At 38.2% G+C, this 24377-nt stretch overlaps 1 protein-coding gene across 4 annotated transcripts in view; it reads right to left on the reverse strand.

Annotated features, from left to right (window-relative positions):
* The window catches only part of PARD3B (par-3 family cell polarity regulator beta), a 414980-nt gene that overhangs the window by 140602 nt on the left and 250001 nt on the right, over window positions 1-24377 (reverse strand). For all 4 annotated transcript variants that reach the window (XM_065670133.1, XM_065670134.1, XM_065670132.1 and 1 more), the window contains 2 exons: window positions 5153-5359; window positions 3945-4179 (listed from right to left, as the gene is read on the reverse strand). In XM_065670133.1, coding sequence (XP_065526205.1) covers window positions 3945-4179; window positions 5153-5359 — 442 coding nt within the window. The remainder of the gene's footprint in view (window positions 1-3944; window positions 4180-5152; window positions 5360-24377) is intronic.

Here is a 24377-nt window from a genome sequence, read left to right on the forward strand (position 1 = left end):
GAATGGCAGCACAGTCCTCTGGTGTGTCAGCCACTCCTCCCAGTTTTGTGTCATCAGCAAACTTGCTGAGGGTGCACTCAGTTCCCTCATCCAGGTCATTGATGAAAATATTAAACAGCACCGGTCCCAGCACCGACCCCTGGGGAACTCCACTAGTCACAGACCTCCAGCTAGATTCTGCGCCATTGACCACAACTCTCTGCCTTCTTCCTTTCAACCAGTTCTCGATCCACCTCACTACTTGATCATCAAGCCCACACTTCCTTAGCTTATCTATGAGGATGCTGTGGGAGACAGTATCAAATGCCTTACTGAAATCAAGAAAAACTACATCTACCGCTCTACCATCATCCCTCCACCTAGTCACTTCCTCATAGAAGGCTATAAGGTTGGTCATACATGACTTCCCCCTCATAAAACCATGTTGGCTGTTCTTAATGACCCCCTCATCCTTGATATGCCTAGTGATGGAGTCAAGAATAAGTTGTTCCATCACCTTTCCAGGGATGGAGGTAAGGCTGACCGGTCTATAATTACCCGGGTCCTCCTTCTTGCCCTTCTTATAGATTGGTGTGACCTTTGCCATCCGCCAATCCTCAGGCACCTCGCCCGTTTCCCACGACTTACCAAAGATGATGGAAAGTGGCCTAGCAATGACCTCCGCCAGCTCCCTCAGCACCCGTGGGTGCATTCCATCCGGACCCATCGATTTACAGATGTCCAGTTTGCATAGCTGATCCCTAACCCAATTCTCATCTACCAAAGCAAACTCCTCCTTTGTCCTGACTCCTTCTGGGGCTATAGAAATCCGGGGCCCTCGGGGAGAGTCTGCAGGAGTAAAGACAGAGGCAAAGAAGGCATTCAGCACCTCTGCCTTCTTTATATCCTCTGTCTCCAGGGTACCCACTTCGTTCAGCAGTGGGCCCAAAGAAGCCCACAAATGACAAACACTATGAACATCTCAGTATGGTGTTCCAGCTCTCGATAGGACCAATTATTTACATGGCTGCAGTGACTGGACTAGCTTAAAAATCCATGGCATCGGCCAGACCCAGGCAGATACATCCTCTTCCCACTCCTGCCAGCTGCTTTCTTAACTTCTTCACTCTTGGATCTTTCTCTCCTCTCAGTCTAGCAGGTACTTTGGTTCTTTGTTCTTCATTTTGGTGGTCTCCTGCATGGAGGATCACAGTACAACCACCGCCACATCCACAAAAGGCACACCAAAGATTTCCTTCACCATCCAGCTTTCTGCTCCCTTATGGTGTTTACATTTCTAATGCCTCCTGTGGCAGGCTCCCCTTCGAATTTAAATGCAGCATGTCAAAAGCTGAACTCATCTCTGTTTCTAAAATACTTTTCTACTTGTTTCTCTTAAGCTACCAAGAGTTAATAGTCACCTTGACGGCTGCAGAGGCTCACAACTTTGTCACCTTCAGATTCTCTCTTTCCTTCCACAGATATTCTACCAATCAAACATGCCAGTTTCATCTCTACAATGTCATAAAAAGTCTGGCTGTTTCCTTCCATCTGTGTTGCTGAAATACTTGATCATTCAAACCTTCTTATTGCAGTCTCCTCCTCCCTAGCCCTCCTGACATTCACTCCTCACTCTTCACATCAGTGCAGAACTCTGGTTGGAAAAATACCTCTTAAATCTAGTATTTAATCAGTTTATGACCCCTCCTAAGTTCCCCCATTAGTTTCCTATTATTTCTTCTAAAAACATTCAGATTAATTGGTTTTGTTTTTCATGTCATCCACAGTTTCTCCCTGAAAACATAACAGACTCATTTTGTTCATCTTGAGGAGGACATATGGTCACCAGTCCTTTTGTAAACTCATACAGTTTACTCTTGCTCAATCTTTATAGGTCATCACCTTTCTCTCACTTTTATCATGGCTGGGATTCCCTAGGACTCTCACTTTCTCAGGACGGAATTTCTTTTCAAGAACAACTTCATAAATTCTAAGAAGAAACACTGATGAGAACACAGAACCCTAAAAACCTCCCAGCTGAACTGTTAGCGCCTACAAACAATTCCTCCGATTATTATAACCTGTTGCTTCCATCTCTGTGGTTTTGGAGAGATTTTCAATGGTGTGGGACAGAAATTCCCATTCTGTGCTGCTATACAGATAAATATTATTAACAATTGCTGTCTGCTGGGAAGACTATCAATCTAAACAAAAAGCAAGCTTATGAAAAGAACAGATGTATAAAGCTTGTGTACAACCAAAATGCGAGATACATTCTGAAAAGGGAATCACTAAGAATGGTAACCTATTGTTCCCAGCTTTGCATATTGATCATCAGCAGATTTTTCTCGTCGACTACAATTGCCTTTTTTGGATTCTGATGTCATTCCATGTTCCTTCTGGCTCAGGCATCACGCCCCCACAAGTAAAGACTTTGCACTTCAAACTTCGATTCTGCTAGTGATATGTGAAACAGAATACTTATCCTTTTGTCAGACCTCTGTGTCACTCCCCTCCTCTTCCAACAGCCCTATTCATGCCAGAGAGTTAAGAAGAATAATGAAAATAGACATAAAGCTTAAGATACATGAGAGCTGTTGAAGTCGTCCTCCTAATTATTCAGTGTTTTGACTACTCTTCCATGTTAAGCCCTATTTCTTTAAACGGTATGAACACAAATGCACGTGCAATGCACAGGTGTGAGTGTGTGCCTCCAGCATTCCTAAAGAGCCCCATTTAAATGCAGACTGGTATACACATGGACCTTCATCTTATGAACAATAATGACTACTAAAAACATGCAAATGCAGCACATAAGCATGCTTGTATGTTTTCGACAGTACCTCTACAGTGTTCAAAAGTTGATAGGCCAATTTTAAGGACTTTTATTGATGATATATAGAAGGAGGTCAGGTAAAACCTTCCACATTAATGTAACACAAACCATTTGACTGCAGAAGACGTACCAATCAAAAGCTACAACGCAAGTTATATATCGCTGTCCTAATGAATGTCATTGTAAGTGAACTATCTTGCAACTGAATTTCTTAGTTAATTAGTTAAACGTATCTTTGCCTAAGCAATGATTCTGGTTTTGTATGTTTCTAGCTTGCCTACAATACAACTTGCTAAGAAACACCAATAGCCTCCTAAAGCTGACATTAAGTGCTCAGTCCGAGAAGTAACCACATGGTCATACAGACTAATCTTCAAATGACCATTAAATTTCATTCAAATACCATATATTAATTGCAAAGATCTACTTAAATGGAAACACTTTAATCCTCAGTAGAGTAAACAGGTACCAGAGGAACGGATGACAGCAACCAGAGTCCATACAACACTCCAGCAATAGCAAGAAAACTTGGAGAACTTTGTCTAATACCTAATAACTCCAGAGATGCAAACCCAACAAACAGCCACAGAAGAAACCCAAACACAAGCCTGCAGGCTGGGCAGGGAGGATGGAAAGCTTTTGTCCACTGTAGGCAATAGCTAAAGCTGCAAAGGAAAGATTTTATCATAGCTACTGGTTATCAGCAACTACAAATGTTACCGGACTGTTCACAGTCACACGAGCGATCCTGCTCTCTCCAAAGCTTCTGAAAGAAGCAAAGAAGCAAGAGCAGAGAAGGCGAAGGTCTGAACGTGGGAGTGGATCATGTATTACTCAGAAATATTCCCCACAAAGCCCTCCTCACCGACACATGATTGTTTTTAGACTGAAACCTTGAATCTTTTCTGACATATGGGAATGAATTTCAAAGGCACAAAAAGACATTTTGTCTGCCAAATGTCTTTTGCCTCAGCTACAAGTTTGGTGTAAAAGTATAAACTGCTTTCTTTTTAAATAACATAAACATTACTTTGAGTCCAAGTGAAATAATTTTTATACTTTATGAGAGTATCAGTTCCCTACATTATAATGAGAAAGTGTGGCTGTTCTGCTTTGTACAATGCCATACCTCAACATGACACCAAAGCCTTTCTTCTTTTTCTTTTCCGGATCTTCATTTTCTTCCTTCCTTTTTTTCTCTTTGATTTTAGATTTGCCCTTTTCCTTTTTCTTCTCTTTTTCTCTATTTTTTTTATCTTTTTTTGCTTTGGTTTCTATATCTTCTATTTCAGGGTTCTCTGGATGGACAGATTCCATGTTTTGAGTTTCCTGACCAGAGTGAGAGCTCTTATCAGAGAAACCATCTGCACAGGATGAAAAAGAAGAAGCAGTGAGGATGGCTAGGGGCCACCAAAATGCAAACACGTGGAATGCAGCACGAGTGTCTACAAAGTGCTCAAATGACTCACAACACTTACTCATCTAATTAAATAATTTAAAAAGCAGACTAAACATATCTAGCTAATTCAAGTAGATTTCTATTGCAAATTAAAAACAGAGTTATTTTAGTGACTTGTTTTCTAGTTACTATTCCTGAGACAAAAAATCCTGACATGGTAAAACACTATTCTGTTTGAAATCTAGCTTGTTAACCTCCATCAGCTTGAGAAAACTGACATTCTGGGATGCAAACACTGAGAGCTTACTTCAACAAGAGATTCTGGCGACTGACATAACCAACCTACGTAACAAAATCTTTCTATTTTAATGGCTGAACAAGAAATAGATGAACTGCTCTGTCTGGTTGGAGAAGAGCTGTGTTGTTTCTATTTGGGGGGCTCAGGATCCAAGCACAGTTTTATGCTCCATGTTAAAGGAGACATATTTCCAGACTGGGGTCTGTAAGCCCATGGTGACAGAATGAACAGCAGGGTGCTATCAATACACTCTGCCTTGTCTATAACAGGAAACAAATTTCCTGGTTGGAGAAGGGGGAATTGTAGACAGCTCTGTAAAACAAGCAAGATAATTTTTAATGTAATCTGAAGAAGGCAGCTGCTCCTTGAAGTTGAAAAATATAATTATTTAAGGATTGAGTTCTAAATCCTCCAACCCACCCCCGCCCCGAAGGAGATCAGTGAAAGACTTTACACTAAACCCTGTCAAGGTTGGATGGGGTACGGCAAAGACAGCTCTATTCATTGCAAGACATGAACAGCTTTTAAAACATGATCAACTTCAACTGGACTAAATCGTCTGCTCATGTGCTTTACAAAGTTGGCCCTCAGCAGTGCTAAGTGAAGGTGGCTCCTTCCATAAGTGCTATTAGCGACATACCCTCCTCTCCATCTTCAGGTCCATCGTAAGACTTGTCAATGGCAGCTCGGAAACTCTCATTACACCCCCGACCACGGACCACATGAGGCCTGGGTCTGTGAAAAGGGAGTTCATTCTTCCTAACTTCAGCCACAGCAGTCTGAAGACTCTCAAGAGAACTGGACTTCTTCAATCCCAGAGTAGGACCAAAATCTCTGCCAGAAGAGTCTGGAAAACAAATAGTTAAGTTTTTACACCAAAACCACACAGAGAAATGAAACTAGTCAGACTTACATTTAATTGTGTACTTTATTACTTGGGGCCTTTGAAATAGTATGCAATCAATGTAATTTGTTCTAAAAATAACATCAAGCTATACCTAGCTCAGTAGATATCCCTGTTCATACTTGGAGGGAATGGCACATAATTTACAGACCTAACAACAGTCATGGGCAGGCAATAGGTGGCTCACTCTCCATCATTTTGAAGCCTGCACCAGTGGTAAGGATGGGGTTACTTCTTCCCCCTTTGACAGCAATGTGTCAATGTGCTAAAGGTCTCAAGGAGAACATTATCCTTAGACTCACAAAACCAAACACTGCTACACAACAAGAGTTTTGGGGTTTAGAATGAATCAGGTTATATGAACAGTTGATATTTTCAAACACGTTTATCCTGTGAGAAGATATTATTAGTTCTCTCCCAGTCTGATCCAACCTTTTTCTTCAAGCTAAAACTAGAGCTATGATATCAACATACACAGCAGGTTTGTCAAGAAACAAGTATTTCCAGCAAAGTGCTGCTTAACAGAAATTATGATGCTTCCTCTTTCCTTGCTTATAGGCATAAGAAAGCACTTCATACAAAAAAGAGCAAATATCATCCTTAGACTCCCAAATCTTTCCTCTCTTCAAATGCTTGACTATCTGACCTTAGAAAGGCATTACTACACTGTGGCAGCAGTAGTGTTAATGAGTTTTAATATAATGATAGTAGAATAGGTAAAGAAAAAAGTTCAGTGAATAAATGCATACCAATCAGTGAAGAAATTCACAGCTTGATTTAAAAACCTTTGCAGTGTCTGTTTACTTTTTATATGGCAGAACAGGGAATGTGACATACAGGCACCGAGGAAGAGACTTTGCCTTCTGTCTTTGAAACAACTTTTAAGTGATACTAACGCAAGCAACAGGATAAGAACAGAAGGCCTTCACATACATGTCCATATACTTTCATGCCTGAAGAGATTCAAGGATCACAGAAAAGACAGATAAGTTAGTACTATATGCTGTGATTTTAGCAATCCTAGACTGCAGGTATTTCTGTCCTAAACCAGTGTTATCAGTGAATTCTTAAAAGGAAAAAAGCTAAGAATTGGCACCAAATAGAGACTCATCAGTAGCGCCAGTATAAAGCAATTTACACTTCCACTACCTGCAGACTGATATGTAGCTGAATATATCTGTGCAGTGTGGAGACAAACAAGTTTAAGAAAAGCCTCATTGCTAGGTCATACACTGTAACCTTTGTTCACTAATTGCCATTCTGTAGACTACCATTATTGCCAAATTAGCAAGTGCTAAAACAGAGTTAGAGCAATGACTTGCATACAACATAAAGGTGCTTAAAATCACCTAGAACTTGTGCTTTAGTGAAAGGCACTGTGATGCCTAGCTCAGGCTGAGAAGGAGCAAAACCAAGGGAAGCATAATCATGGTGAGAAGCGGCAAAGTGAAAGCCACTCTGATCAGTAGAGAAAAAGCTGGCTCAAGGTCACTTCACTGCCTAACATCAAAGCGTATTGTTACCTTAACAGACAGTATAAAATGGCAAAGATTAACTGTATTTCTCCCTCACTAGCAAAGAAAGTTAAACTTCACCTGTGTTCCACTATTTAAAAGGTGTCCACATTTTTCCAAAAATCTAATGAGAGCCTTTAGTGGCAGATTAGTATCAAGCATTTAGCTGCCTTTTTCTAAGACTGTAATAATTTAGTCTGAAATGTCACTGGCAACACTGGAAGTTTCTCACTACTACCATCAGAACCTGCCTGTGAAGAAGCATCTGGACCCAGGTAAAAGAATTACTTATTTTTTTTTTCTTATTGATGCTTCAGTGGTAGCAATGCAACCTCATTAAGAAGGTAATACTAAATCAAGGAGTTTACATCCTTGCACATTCTCACCAGTGAGAAGTTCATGTTCTTGCAATTCAGCTTTTATTCCTTTTTTTCTTACATTATAAGGCTGTAACAATCACACACTAATGCACAACTAAAGATACAGGAGCTGAAGAGCTTCCCTAAGCATGGAGACCAGTCCCCTTGCTTTCACAGCCAGCATCTATTACTGGATGCACAAGACCCCACAACGAAGAACTACCAGATCCCAACTAGAGAAACTCCTCCCCTGCTCCAGTTCTTTTCCATTTCCACAGACATTTAGGACTGCCATAAGCTGAATTTTTCCTCATGGGTTAAAAGAAACCCCAACAAACCAAACCCCCCATAAATAAAACACAAAACCCCCATCTCATCTTTTACAGGTTATTAACAGGCATTTCTGGAAGTGCTTGGTGTCTGCATGTGTACATATCTAGTCCTCCCCATATTCTGAATACGAGAATACGGTTTGGCAAAGAGAAATTTAATTGTTCACTTGTAAAAATATTTCCTTCTACGGATTTTAAATTCTTGAGCCCTCATTTTAGCGCTTCTTTGTAGCACAATGATAAAAGTCAACTGAAGTATCCACTTTGTTGTTTTAGTAAATGCTTTATGAATTATTTTAAGCATCGCTACTGAATCTAGGAGAGAAAACAACTGATATCAGTAGCTGCCTACAACTGGTCGAAACCAACTTGCTGGTTCCTAGATGATATGTGTAACTGATCATCCGCTAAGATGGCTATTACACATACCTTAATTTTTCACTCAATGCCAATATGGCTACCACAGATTATTCTTCTTAATGTATTAGTAAAAGTAAACCTCCTTTCTGTTCTTTTATTACTATTATTATTAGTTTCAGGACTTTCCAGGCTTCTCTTTTCCCACATCTGCACATTCCTTTCTTCCTCTTTTTTTTTAGCCCAGCAGAAGGAAACATGCCAAAAGCAAGCTGTCAGTCATGAAAATCAAAGGGAAACAAATGACACAGCGTTGTGGGCAATGCAAGCCACCCCAAAGGCACGTGTACAGAGAGAAGCCATGAATCACTGCTGCTCTAAATGAAATGCTACTCCTAAGACACCCTAAAGAATAAGCATTTTATAGATCTATCATTCATTTTACTTTTAGATAATGATTCTTCTCGAAAACCAAAACTATAGGAATATACCTAAAGGATAATATTTAGAGGCACATATTTGTGTGAGCTAGACTAGTTTACTATTAACTTTTTGAAAAATACAGTGAGGTAAAAAGCAGTTATAAAGAAAAAAGAAGGGAAAGTGTCACAGACTGAGAAATCAGAACAAACACAAAGTTGCAACAGATTATAAATAGTCTGGCTCTGTATTTACTGGAGCCCTAAACACACATATTCCTGGTTCCTACTGCACTGCACATGATGGAGGTGCATGTGTTGCTAGGGAAGAGAAATGGTTATGAAAACAATTCATCTTCTACCCTGTGGATACTGGGATGCTGGAGATAGCACTCGAGTGCTTTTAGCAGGCAAACAACTATTTGTTCATGAAACACCAAGGCTGACTTCTTTTGTGGCAGGACACAGAGTGAGATATGCAAATATCTTGGTTTTTATATCCAGATACTTCCTCAATAATCAATTGATTAAAGGCAGAGAATGGTTTAGGAAAGAGGAATTTAAAAGCCATTACATCATGTAGCTGTGATTTTCAAATGAAGAGCTTTAATAGGACATTTCTGTAGAATAACCTTAGATCATACTGTAGCCTTTTCTTCAAGACTAGTTTACACAGGTAGTCTAGAAAAGGTTATGAAGGGTTTGATAAAAAGCAAGAGAAAAATGACTACCTTGCACTCACATACTAAAGACAACATGTATCATTTTGCTCATTTTATACATCCAACTAAGCATTCCAAATTAGAAGCAGGAATACTGAACACAGAACAACCCCACACCTGACACGAAAAAAAAATAAAAAAAAATCTAAGAAAGAGAAATCAAAGCATGGGTGAATTTAACAAGTTCCCTGATTAAAAGAACCAGCTACAGTCTTCAGATTTACAGATATTTCAATCTATTTTACCACATATAATGATTGCAATTTAGCCCATATTTGCACAGACTGCAATTTCAACTATGAATAATGGCAGTTCACGATTTGCAGCCCAGAAGCTAAGCTGAGCTTTAGCCAACTGAGGAGGAAATGCTTGGGATAAGGCAGCCATTAAGCAAGAGGTAAAAATGCAATATTGTCGTCTTAGAAATGTATGCTGGTGTCACCGTTTTCTATAGTCTTATCACTAACAAACAACAACACTGCAAAAGAACATGTTAATGTTTCAGAAAGAACAATATGTACAGCATTAAAGGTCTCAAAATACTAATAGTTTTCAGAGCGCAGCAATTTAAAAACTAAGAATTAGGAGAAAAAGAAGAAAGAGATTCAAGCAAAACCAGTCAGAAATGGCACACACATTTCTAGGTTAATGCTGAAATAAGACAAAATGCAGCCAAGCCCTGTCTTTGCATAAAAGAATGTCTGATGGTATCTGTTAAAATAATTAGCTTTCTTCATTTAGTTACACAGGTTTAACTTCTTCCACAACTTTTCACTTCACAGTATAGCTCTGCATTTAGTGAGAAGTTTTCCTAGGCATTCGAAACCCTCCTCCTCCCTCCAGCAGGCTAGCGTTCTCTCTCTAGTTGGTTCAAACTGAAGCACTTGCCCTTCGAACAGGTCCCAGTATAAATTAAGCTACCTGACCTTCTACAAAGCAGGAGCTTTCTCCTCAAGGATATTTATATATATCAAAGTGATTTTAGATAGAGCAGTTACAACCTGCTAGAGGAAAACAGCTATAGGAAAAGCAATACAGACAGGAAAAAGTCCAGTTTTTAGAAAATATGATTCCCCAGGGATTTCAGGCACCTTGTAAATTGATCAGTCTGAAATTGAGTAGTAGTAAAAAATTCCAGAGCCCTGTGATTGCTTTACTTTTACTTCCACACCCACCCTCCAATAAGGTCAAACATTTCAATCTGGCTTTAAAAGATTGGGAAATGTGACACTTTCTGAGATTAATTGATATAAATTACACTTCTCAAACTAAACCAACATTTTTGTTCCCAGGCCAAAGTTTAACACGAAGTGAGAGTCCCTGCACTAATATTTAAACAAAGTCAATTTAATGGTACGAGGTTAACCTCTAGAGCGTTACCTTTGACCTATGGGATGAAGGAGGAAACTTCTTCAGTAGCAGAACAGAAAAAAGCAAGCCAATACTTACATTACTTTCATGGTTATGATCTATCTATTTTGTTAAGTCTTAAGCTTATTTTGAAATAAGCTGCTGAATAATTACTCAATCTTAGTCATCAAGCCTGAAATCATATTTTAAAAAATTACTAATTTAAATCAGAAGTAACAAATCAAAAGGATACAAAAAGTTCCTATTAAGCTTTCTGTTTTCTTTGCCAATTCAAAGTTCTTTTTTGCATTCATTACATGGAAATGAAAAGGAAATTGTCTTATCAATAATTTTAGTCATAATTTGTTTTTTTTAAAAATTGCTATGTCCTTTTTTTTTTTTTGCATCAGATTTTGCCCTGAACACATTTTTACAAACACTCATATAAGCTGCATATTAAAGATTGCTTTGAGCATCATTCAGGGATTATTTTAGGCTATAGCAACAAGAAGGAAAATGATTATTGTAAAAGAAAGGCTAAACCAAGGCAACAAAGAAACATGCATTTCAGTTTTGCCAATTTAACTTGCACTTAAAAATTAAATTACATAAGCCACTTCCACTACATCTGCTTTTCCTTATTTGTGAATATTAAGACTAAGAAAAGAAGTTGGATTTTTAACAGAATGACCCAGAAAAAGGATACCTTCTGCTAATAATGGCACTGCTTTTGTACACCTACCCACACTCTGATCAATGTATCCTACATGCTTGAGGTATTTATGAGCTATCTTTATTGCTAACCCCACCAGCACCAAACTGCCCAACAGCCACTCTAATTTAAGATGCTCTAAATATTGTTGCCATGGGTGACACATGAACACGGAGTAAGGCAAAGCTCTGCTAATAAAAAGGCTTTCACAGCATTTCAGTCCTTACTCATAAGTAAAGTTAAAATTTATGGCTTTTAAAATACTGGATCTGAGAGAGGTCAGGTTAAATGGCTGCTAGTAATAAAAGGAATCAATATGCCACAGCATCTGAAGCAGCCAGCAAACTAAATAAACACTTCATCCAAATCCACTTGGCCCTGAATTAAAAGAACATAAAATACTGTATTTATTTTGTTTGCCCTCCACCAGTCCGTGGTTTGCATCACTACATCCGCTAGAATTCTACACAGAGCAAGCAACAAACATATGCTGGCCAAGTAGCAATTAAACTGTATGTCAAGGCTAGGAGCAATTAACTGGGCATTAACCTTATCAGGGAAACACTTCTGGATTAGCCAACTACAAACAGGCAAACATCTCAGTCTGGGAAGATTCTGCAACGTGTATTTACAAAAGCTTCAGAGGACTCAGACTTTCTGTCTCAGGCACAGAGTAAATGAGCCATTTTCAATAATAATCCTTTCTTCACAAACCCAGAACAAAACCAGAATCACCTTTTCCAGTGATTAGTGTGTCCTATTAGCACAGAAATGCAATACCACTTGTTCCTTACAGCACTTTAAAATAAAGCAGACAAAAGAAGTAGTGAACTCGCACCTTTTGCTCCTAATTCACATTTGGTTGAGCTTATAGATTGATTTCCAGAAGAAGTTATGAAAACCTATTCTCTTCTGTTTATTTGTACATATTTAAATAGAAAGTGCATAGGTTAATTTTGAGCCTAGAGAAATTAATGCACTTTTTGCTTGACGTTGTCAGCAGATAACCTATAAAAAAGGCACATACACACCTGCAATCAATCTATCTACATATATATACACACACACAGAGCCTATTCACAAAGGCACTCGTATTTTTGAAATTGCTTTGTTTGCAACTTTAATAATATTTGTCTTGAAATAGATTTGAAAAGTTGATGTCAAAATCCAACTCTTAATGGGGATATGCAGAATTTTGTCAAATATACTAGTAACTAAGAGAAACAGTTATCTGGCGCAGCTCTGACTCAAAATCCCTATAGAATTTGAAAGGATTATGTAGATTTTCAGCGAAAGTCCTCAGCAAAGGTTCCTTTTTATTTCCTAGTGAGATTTTTTAAGATCATTTGAACGCTTAAGAATTTGATAACATTATTTTACTATAAATTCCTCACAGCTGAACCCACAGTCGTAGTGATAGCAGGTCCAACTGTTTGTTTTTTTATTACCTCCCCTAAACTATGCTTTGGACTGAAACTTCTTTGCTTAGTCTCATATTCCAGCGATGATGATTGTTTTTAGAAAAACAAAAAACCCCAAAGAATACACATCCCTCTCGCCACATCTGAATAACTGAGGAGTGGGAAAACTATATTCTTCCAGCAGGGTAACACTTTCTGTTTCCCTATTCACCAATAACTCAAAAAAGACTGAAAGGAAACCTTTCAAATTTTGTCTGCAAATACGCTGTGAACTAGGGCCTTCCCTCAGCTTTTAGGAAAGGAAAGTTTAATTTTAACTGTCCAGCATTAGTTGGATCTGGGTAAACTTGGCTATAAACAGGAATGGAAATACATACGCACTCCCACAGGTACATGAGCATAGAATGATATTCCATGTGCACATTTTCAGTGACTATAATGATCCCATCAACTGACACACCAGAAGCTAGAAAGGAATATTCACACATGCTCCTTAGCCTATGTGTTTTAATAAGCCACAAAGCTTAGTAAGAAACTCAGGAAGGCAGAGGGTCATGTGAGCAGAAAGAGCATATAAGTAAGATAAGACTTCAGTACTGAGAAGGTCTTAAACATGAGAAGCATTTTCAGGGCTTTCTGCCACAAACCTGAATCCTTAGAAAAATCACGTCCAATTCACAGAATAAATGGCAAGGAATGCTCCTTCTAAACAGCTGCAGCAAAGGATTTTGAGAAACTGTTCTGTAGTGTGCAAAGGCACAGACTCACACCCAATGACATCTGGCTGTCTTCTGGGGTTTTAACAGACACGATTCACAACTATTAGAATCCCAGCCTTCCTTAAAAATAAAATCAAAACATTACTTTAGTTTACTGGTTTGAGGCCTAGTCTGTACGATTTACTGCTTTACATTTGCTTGCGCATGAATAGTACAACCCTTCCCTAAGAAGTCTGCAGCTCCCTTGCTAGATAAGTCATCATGTGTCATTTTAATGTAAAGGTTATTAAAAAGAAAAAAACAAGGCAAGGATATGAATAAAAGCTGGTTTTGCAAATATGTATTTTTTAAAACCTCATTACATTCTTAGATGTTTAACAAAAGTGCACCTAGTCTTCAATATCCCCCATGGAATGAGGAACCTCCCCAGATCTCTAAGTTCTGTTTCCCCTGCAGCAAATTTTAGTATACTAAAGATGTTACTCTATTAATTACCGACTTACGTATTTAGAACCTTTTCAATATGCAGTTTTGATCTGCCACAATGTGTTCAAATGGCAAATTAGAAAAGCAAATGGAATTGCTGCATGGAATAACTTAGAATATGATTTAATTGTAGTAGCAAATGGATACAAACTTTTCTTTAGATTTTTCTTATCCATTTTTCTTGCATATGGACAAATCACATTACCTTGTTCCCTTTCATTTGCCCAATAAATGAAGAGCATATACAAATATGTTTCAAACATAATATGGTACCAGACTGCAGAAATGTAGGGCCAAGAGAAGGAAGACTCATTCCAGTTCTTCTTGGCAACATCCCTTATCAGCCAATGGGGACATTCCTGGAGAAGGTTATCAAAGCACTATCCTAAATTACGATTAAAAAACTTTCAAATTTCTCCAGGTTTAACAGGATGGTAAGCAGCAGCGACAGTGATACTGGATACAGGTTAAGCACAATTAAATTACATTTTAATACAAACAAATCCAAGATGGCTTATCTTAGAAAAACAAAGGTTTCCTCTAAGCTGGGACTCAATGTTGCTGGAAAACACATGCTTCTGCTCAGTGACTCCACCCACTCTTAAAGCATAAACCAAAGTCTAGTTAGATCTGGATGCGCTTGGATAATCAGACTTTTAAATCAACCATATCGGAAAACCGATAGACTACCGTAAGTCAGGTGCAAAACTCAGTGCCAAATTTGATCTACTTCAGCTATTTGGTGGTAGGATTCTTAGATGAAATTTCAAAATCTGGTATTGCAAAGGCAACTGTTCTACAGGAACACGCAGCTCTCACAGTGTTCTTTTTATAGCTCCACAGCATTTAGAAAAAATAACAAGCATTTACATATTTTTAAAAGAACACTTTTCCAAGTAACATCTTTTATGTTGTTCTTTTGTCTTATTTTAAATAACAGTCTCCTCCTCTGCTGATACTTTCCTCGGTCTTTTGTGAAGATTGATGGAATCCACCAAAAATACGCTGGACAATGCTAACTTCTGAAATACTAATCTGCAGATACGCAATTATAGCTTCGGTTTTGCCTGAGACTGACAGCTAACTTTAGTAGAGCCTGACCTGCAGTCAGAACACCTTCATGGAGACAAAGTAATTAGATTAATGTGCAAAGCAGGAGTTACTGCTGATCACAAGCCAAACAGGAAATAAACCCGTGTACAAAGAAATGCTGCCAGATATACAGCACTAATAAATAAAACCAAATTTATTTTTGTAACCTTTTTCTGTTATGTCAATTTGAGAGTTAGCAGGTATAAAGTTTTCAGATTCTAATGGGATATTGCAAATGACATTGCTATTCAATACCCTGAATCATTTGCAACAATAAATGTCTTTCTAGTAATCTCATTTTGAATTTTATATTTGGCTTATTTAATACTAAAAGGGAGGCACATCGATCTTTCTTTGCCTTCAAAATCCAGGTATTGCCCATAAACATTCAGTTTACTTACACATGAAGGCAAATATATTTGGCTATATATACACAGTCATACAACATAAAGGTATAAAACTTCATTCTTTGCAATCAAGTTGCTTCCTAGTTGCATTTCTAAATGCTATGACAGTATACAAATTAGATACTACTTGCGTTACTTACCCTTCAGTAGATACAAAAATAATGACTATCACTAATATTCTTGAAATTATAAACTTTTGCTCCAACTACAATAAAAGCCAGCCTCATAAGCATGAAGAACGAATGCACACAAACATGTTGAACAATTTTGAGGATATTAAGTAACTCTGCCAGATTTCTCTAGCAATATCAGAACATCTTCATTTGCCTTTTTACAGTGGCTAGTGCTGCAGTTCAAGTTTTTCAAGTTGACTAACTGCATAAGAAAATAGTTCTCATGTTCAGTGATCACCTTCTATAAAAACCTTTAGCATCTATACAAGTATACTAACTTCTTTCCTCTGTATCAACAGTGAACACTTACATCTGTATTCTGGCCCATATCTTATTTTTTGTCAAATATTTTTGCCTTATTTATTCCTTCTCTGACTGCAGGCCAGAATTTTCTCCACATTAGGAGGGAAATTTGCTTAATCTGTGAAAGGCATGCCTTTCCATTTCCTCAAGATAATGCAAAACAAGCCATAATGTGGCTGAAAATAGACTTATGGCAATCAATTACTTCAATATTTATATAATTCTTCAAACTTCACGCATATTATCACATGGTTAATCAGAGCTGCTCGGAAGCTTCTTCCCTCAACCTTTAATGCATATGTCAATCCGCCTGTTGGATCAGAATACATACTATGGAATTTACTTCAGAGCATAAAACTAGAAATCAGAAATTGAAACACTGAGGTTAATGTTATTAGAATAAAAAAGTGAATGGTTCTTCTACTGTATGCTTAATTGGCCTCCCTGCGAAAGAGCAACCTAACAGGAAGGAGCAGGAATCTACTAGTTGTGTTCGCATTTTGCTGTAAGAGGAAAAGCAAGTAATGGATAATCAATCATAATTTCTTTTCACGGCAACAACCCTGATAAACAGTTATGTGAATAATTTTATTTAGTTTTAGGGTTTTTCGTTGTTGTGGATACTACGAGTTTACAGTTTTCGAAGGGAAGCAAGAAAACTCAGGAGAAGCAAAATCTGTTGAAGCTTAGCAGATGAATGCAAACTATTCTTGCCTTCAATCTTTAAGTCTCTGAATATTTGAAGGCAAAGAGAGCTCTTGGAGAAAGAAGATATAAAACTTGCCATATCTTTATATTTCTCTTTGCGCATTGGCATTTCATGGTATCAGAAAGAGGACATGGGCTATATAGGCTTTTTGTCTGATCCAGCATGGCCACTGTTATCTTCTTGTGATGGGATACAAATGAAAGGTGTCCAGAAAAAGGTGTCCAGAAATAATACCCCCTCCAAAATAAAGATGACACTGCTTCCTCTTCTTATCAATTCTTCATTACCTGCATTATGAAAGCACACAGAACCTCTCTAATCATGGGCCAAAACCTCACTGCACTTGGCATTACAACAACTCAAAACAGAATTATATTCAGTACCTCTAATAGTTTTTGATCAAGACGACCTGTATTTCTGCAATACCACCTCAATTTTTGAGTGGCTAGGCCCTAGATATCTGTTTCTGCAGTGATTTCCTCACAATTTGTAAACACTTTGTAAAGTACAATTCATCTCCTGCTACATTCCCTTTATACTCCTATGCCTCAGATGTTTTCTATTTTAAACAGAAAAAACAGATGTTTTGGCACATTATTAATTTACTCAGATTTCACATTGAGGTTGAACTTGAATTGTTAATGTAAGTACAGTATTTCAGATGAATGTTGCAAGCAGCAGCCTGTAACAAAGCTCATTAACAAGTTCCTTCCAATCTTTTAAAGACAACATTGGTGGTTCATTTCTTCTAAACAGCAATATAGAAGAGCTAAACACAGAATTTCCTTATGTTCTCTTAAGCTGTTTTTGACACGTGTTTAAGTCAGTTCTGACAGTACAGTCCCTTCTTGCTTAGGTGCTGTTCACAGAATGGGTTAATTTTTCTCAAAATAGATTATAAAAAAACCCTTAAATCTGTTTTAGCGCAGAAACCCTCTGTTTTGGAGTTGGTGTTCTGTGGCAACTTTAATATGGTCTTACTGCTGACTCTGTCATTCTTCTACGTCTGAGCTCTTAACCCTCAGAGAAGACTTAAAACAATATTCCTGCATGCTAAGGCACATTACAGGAATACCACTTCCTAGTTCATTCAGTTTGAGCTACACCAGCTACCCTGTGTAAGAACTAATGTTGCAATTGCCTTACACCATATGACTGTTAAATTTTAATCACTAGGTTTTCTTAGTCTGATTAAGCAATTAAACTGCTTAACTGAAAACTACAGGCAATTGATTCTTAAGAAGGCATCAAGAAATTCTATTTAAAGTTTAAGAACAGTTCCCTATCAAAGATAACACTACACGAAAGCTCGAACTGAAAAAGTGTATTTCAGTCTTAGTCGTTCTAGTATTGTTGGCTCTTTTGTTGTTTATTGATTCTATTTACTTGAGCAGTCATTCCTGGTTTCCATTTTCTAAAAATCACTAACAAAATGGGCACTCTGTTCTGCTAATGCAAATTACAGTGCAAGTGAAGACTCTTCATACACTGTAAGTGTAACTCATCATTAAATTGAGAGAAGAATTACTGGAATTACTTCTCTGCTTCTTTAGCTACCAAAACTTCCTTAATAATGCCAAAGTTTCCTTCATCCAGTTTGGATCTTAAGGTATTTGCTGTAGCAAGAGAGAAGCTAGATAGGAAAGAGGTGGAGGTTTTAGCGTCAATTCATGTAGGTCTGAACGAGTTAGTGTTGCAGAAGCACTTATTGGTGCTGAGGTTTGAGGAACACTGAAATGAGCAGGACTACCTAACAAGGTAATTAACTTCTCAGAACAAACAAAGGCAGAATTTGCTCTACATCTGATCATTTTATTGTTTATTTTTCTCTAGGTGAGTATGAGGAGATTCTTGCATCCCCAGTTGACATGAACTACTAAACACAAAAAACAGCGTCAGAACCTCCCGTAAAAAAAGTAATCAGAACCTCCCGTAAAAAAAGTAAAACATCAAAAAACCCCAACCCCAACCAACAAAAAAAAAAAAAAAAAAACAAAAAACAAACACCAAACCCCCAAACAAAAAGATGGAAAAAGATTGTGTTGATTTGCACATATGGCACTAGGAAGATGGGCTTTTTTTCTTATCAAATACAAGTTAAGTGAACATGCTATTTTGGCTTGAAGCAATCAAGTACATATTCACATCTCTTACCACTAATAACATTCACTGCCTACACCTACGTTGTTGCTTTGGCATCTTGCAGGGTGAAGGAGCATTACAGAAGACAGGTAAGCTAATCACAGCCAAATACCACTGTGCTGAGGGGTGAGTGCTCAGGCCAGAATTTTAAACGACTACTTCCACATTAGGAAAAATAAGGTAGAAAAGGCAAACGGAAATCAGACAAGCAGAGAGTCTATACAGGGGTAGGATTTTATAAAATATTAAGTACTTGCTCTCAGAAAATGAATGCTGTGAGGTTGCAGCTTCGATCTTGTGCCCTATAACTCATGACTCCCCCCATTTTATTTATAATAGCTAAGATACTTAATCTTTTCCTACTACCACTCTGTATTGTTCCAAATCCTGAGTTTTAGGCCCAGCCAGCACTAGCTACTTAAATTCAAAGTGATTCCTTAAAGCATATGCGGTTTATAGAGTACAGCAGGATCTTTCTACATAGTGTTTGCTATATTAATAAAGAAACATTTTTATTTGTTTACACATACAGTATTACTGTATCTACTACATACTAAATAAAATGCATAATTTATTTGCATTTTCCTGTCTGATTTTCTGAAAAGGCTCATAAAATTTTAATGAAAGTGGTTAAAGCAACAGACTATGTATTAAAATTATATACAAAAAATGACCTTAAAAGAGTACTATTAACATTGCAAAGAAAAGCATTTAGGCTTGGAGATTGCCACAACAGAGGTGCCCATGGTTAACTTACCTCTAACTGACTGTAAGAGACTTTAATTATGTCCCAAATACATGATGACAATTTTATCTACAGAACTCCAGCTTCCTTCTTTCAGGAAAGACCTACAAATATCTTCTTCCACATGTACACCAATTACCCTCATTTCTGACTCAACGCATACTTTAATAACTGCTGTGACATAAGCATTAAGCAGGCCTACATGTGTCTTTCTCAGATGGAAGTAAGCTTTGTTTAAAACACTAATGAGATCATTTTAAGACAAACATGTACTATCTGTGTGTCAGAGACAAGGAACTGAAACAGAAGGATTTTAAGATTCTCAAGGCCTGATTCTCCTGTCCTCCACTCCCTCTTCTGAATACTTAACATGTAGTATTTCCTGGGCTCACAGTAGTATTGTCCCTGGCCTTGGTTGCAACCAGAATGCATTGAGCACTTCCGCAAATCAGCACACATGCAGGTCAAGCAGCAGTAAGGTGAAGAACAGACTGACTATCTCATTGCGTGTGGTCTGAAGACACCTCCGGGCCCCCAGTAATTCTGAGGTACAGGCAGAGCTAGAAAATAATTTCAGCAGCATTTAATGGCTAGAAAACAGAAACAATGTTTCTTTTTCCCTGAGATATCATAACTACTAACATAATATCCTCCAACCACAGTAAACATAACACTTTGACCTCCAACAATAAATGAGGCCAGGGTTGGGCCTTACACAACAGCCTTCACTACCCTTAAGCAGATCCCTCTTGTGCGTTGAAAGTATAGCCTTTGGGAAAAACTAGGTTTTGGTTATATAGGCTCACACAATCAGCATTCATTAAAAGGGTGTGATTTGCCTTTGCAGACAAAATCCTTACCGCTAGCGTTTGTTTACTTCTGACATCTTAAACCTTCAAACTTACATTCTTTTAATAGAGTTTTATAGTTTCCTAGATTATTTTTATTGTCTGGTTTTGTTTGCTCTAAAGAAAAGCCATTTTCTTTACTGCAAGGCTGTAAAAAAGGGCTGCCACTCTCTTCTTTCCCATGTGGATTCCAGATCCACTGTGCTAGATCAGCACAAGCCAGCCTCCCTCCCGCTCCCTCTGTTGCCAGCTCACTGCACCCCATACTGCATTTTCTCACCTAGCCACATGCCCAATCTCCCTTTTCCCCTATCCCCAGCATCTTTTTCCAGCTCCCCCTCCAACCCCCGCTGGCTTGCTATCATCCCAGCCTCTAGCCATGTATTCTTACTTTTTCCTTTCCTAAACAAAAACAAATAGCAGAGTTATTTTAGGAGACAGTAAAAGAACAACCTCTGTCAAAAAAAAGCAAATAAAACCCAGGCTTCAACTGACACTTGAATGGAAAGTTTTACTTCAAACAGCTCCAATTTCACAGGATCTGTAATGGGATGTGTCACGCATGACACTTAACAGGTGATAACATAGTGACTATTGCACACTACACCCCTGCTTTAAACACAAAAAGAGAAGAAAAAGCAAATCACGTGTAAAGGAGAGCAAAGATTTTTCCTGAGACTTCATGATTTACCCATATTTCCTACAGGATGGCAGAAAAAGAATTACTGTGAGAAATAATTTTTCTCCTGCATTTTTTTTAAATGTGTTTGCTTTTGGGTATAAACTCAGACTGAGAATTATTCTTTGTAGCTATTTTATGATGCACATTTCAGTAATAAGCAGTGAGCTATTTGATGTAACAGCTAACAAAATTTAGTCCTGATTGTAATGCTCACTCTTCTTTGTACCTTTAAAATTAAAGCCCATGTGCTATTTTTTTAGAAAAGAATGAAACTCTAGAAGCTTCGATTGAACAATTTTGTCATTTTGTTTTCAGAATTAGGCTTCTGAGCCAATTATAAAGCAATAAAAAAAAGAAGCATCTGAATAACCACACTATATTGGATTTCTCTTTCATAACATCTCTGTTTGTCAACAGCAGTATTACAACTGGCAACCAAAAAAAACCAACCCCTTTTTTGAACACAGGAATTTCTGCCAAGTGCAGATAGCAACAAAAATTGTAATTACATGAAAAACCCAAACAAATCAATGCCAGATCCTCTGTTCTGGTCCTATTGCACAGAGAGGCTTGAAAACTGCCACAAGAAGTTAACTGAGGTTTTTGTTTGCAGCCTATGTAACAGCAATCACCCTTTCTGTAATGGACGTAAGCTTCTAGTGCCAAGTTCTAGTTCTGTTCTGTTTGCTCCTCTGTTTGCCAGTTCTGAGCATGGCACTGGGAAGACAACTGATCCCTGTTAAAACTTTCAGTGTGGCAGTCAGGGTGCTGCTGCTATCATGGTACTAAAGAAACCAGCATTCTGAAATTGGGCAAACTGTAGAATTAGGGTCTGCCTCTCCCCAGTGAATTCACTGCTTTGCCCCAAGCCCTCTATTCAAACTAGACAGAATGGGTCCTCTTCCTACTCCTTTCAGTCTGTGAACTTAGCAAGCAAGCAAAAATAGAACAGAAGGAGATGGTCTCACAGAAAAAAAAAAAAAACAGTGCTAATACTGAAACATACTGTGCAAGGAACTGTCCCCATCAGCTGCCCCCAGGAGAAGACTATGCCCTGGGTGCTCTCCTGGCACTGGGGGACAGAGGAGAACCATAAGCAGAACAGTAGGCAGAAGTCTCTGCATGAACTAGTATCATGATGCCCAAAAGAAGGCAATTAAATAAAGATTATGTAGATATAACTGGGCTAAGTCTGTTAATACCCTTGAAAATCTGGAGGTGAAGCTTTCAGGTCACAGATTTGCTCCCCTACCAAACAGATACCCAATCCACAAAGGTTTCTTTTAGATGTAAGAGCCAGCTTGAAGAGGAGGGAAGGATTAGCGACGATTTTCATGACAGAGGGTGAACAACTAAAAGGCCAGGAGTCAGATACAGATTAGCCTCAGTATATGTGCCAGACTACTTGGGGAGAAAAAGAAAATAAAAAATCAGTATTTAAGTTTCTTTAAAGAACCCAAACATAAGTAAGTTTGTTCTTGTTTCAATAGGGATCTTCTGTGCACTCATAGGGTTAAGATACCGATCATTACGCTTATTACTTGAAGGCAAAACAAAATGATTGGACACTACATCACTCCATGCAAGACTAAATTAAAGCCAATGAGAAATTTTATCTATCAAGACATTAGGCAGAAAAAAAGGGGTAAACACTACAATAACACATATTTTGAAAGGGCAGCATGGTGACATTGCCTGAGATATAAGGAAAGTGCCTGCTGGTAGTTAGAGGTAACTCAAGAAGTGCTTTCTATTCTTCTGTGAAATGCTTTCCATTTGGTTTGCCACTGCTATGTACAGAAACACTCTTCTGCTCTGCTCTTAGGTCAGAAAAAAGCATTTTAGTAGGACACTTAATTAGGGATGATATTCCTGGTACTTTCTGAGTGCTATGTAGGTAACTGCTAAGTAGCATCACTGTATTGAAAGACCCACTAAAAATAATGCTGTTTCATGAGACATACAAATAGCAATACAATTCTTTTCTTCAAAGTTAATTAGTGAACCATATTGCTCTGCACAGCTTTTATTACATGAAGATGTGTATTAATAAATAGTGCCAGCAACCCACTTTGTAAAATAAAACCTGATTTCAAACCTTATGGAAGGCAAACACTGTACAAGATACCATTCCAGAAGTGAGCTGGACTAGAAATAGCTATTACGGGTAGCTACCTTCAAAATCCTTCTTATTGACATGGCAACATGATGAGACTTCAAAAGAAAAAATTAAGAAGAATCATTCAAAGTGGAGAATTACAAACACTTCCCTGTCTATATCCCAGCCACAGAAAGTAATATAACTGGCAAATACACAGTGTTACAAAACATTCAAACCCCATAAACACACACAAAACAAAAAAACCCCAAACAAAACCACAACAGTCAAACCCGTGGGGCTACGTCATTTTTAACTTTCAGTCAACTAGTTTAAAATAGGTGCCCCCTTCCCCTCTTCAGCCAGTAGCTCATTTAGCTCAGTGCTCTTCTTTCTACATCTCATACTTCATACTCCAAAATGTAAGTTACTCAGCCAGATGTATTATCTGGGATGTTTTCCAAATTCATTAACTCCTTGGCATCAATGACTTCAGGATACCCACTGCCAGTATTGAATATTAAGCTCAGCAAAAACCCAGCTCCTGGAGGGAAAGGATTAATAAAATGAGGCATTCGGCAGTGGCTGTTGGTCTCTTTGATCACAACAAGCAACTAAAAGAACCACAGTAGCTGCCAACACTGATCACAGCCAAGTTTTTAGTACCTAGTACTCTGAAGGCCTTTCCTGAACATCTGCAGATCATTCACCACAAACCTTGAAAAATGCACAGGTACTATTGGAAAGAACATGAAACCAACAGTCAGAGAAAAGACTGGCAGCAAGGCTGTGACTCCAGTTCTAACTGCAGAGGGAGCTAAATGTTACCCACATGCATTAGCGTCACATCAGCAGTTTCTTCTCAATTACAGAAGAAGCAGTCTGAGGCAACTCATTTTGCTTCCTGAAATAGATGCAGTCTGGCTGTCACCAGCTAAAGGGCTGATGACTAAAGAGCCTTAGAGATGCAGGAGACCCAATGGATCCACTTGCTGTATTCAGCTTTCTTCTTAGGGCCAAACAGGTTGTTCCATGAGGGAAACCAGCTTACTATCAGTCATCCAGGCACTTTGATGAGCCATCTGTTCAGGCACCACCACCAGAGAAGCTCTCCGATTTAAAGATCACCTTTCAGCAAGAAGGTCCCAGGATTTTAAACATTAAACTTCTTTTGCTTGCTTCTGTGTCTTAGTTTGAATTTCCACTGTTTCAATAAAAGGCAAACCAAATTCTCTACATTCTTCAAACTTCCTGTTTCTTATGCTTTGATTGGGGTTAATGCCAGCTTTCTAGTTGTTGGGTTTTTTTGCCATCTCCAATCAAATTTAGTAAGGATTTTTACTGGGCATTCCAGGACCCAGAGATGCCAAG

The sequence above is a fragment of the Lathamus discolor genome, chromosome 3 (assembly GCF_037157495.1).
Source record: "Lathamus discolor isolate bLatDis1 chromosome 3, bLatDis1.hap1, whole genome shotgun sequence".
In the NCBI taxonomy this organism is placed as follows: Eukaryota; Metazoa; Chordata; class Aves; order Psittaciformes; family Psittacidae; genus Lathamus; species Lathamus discolor.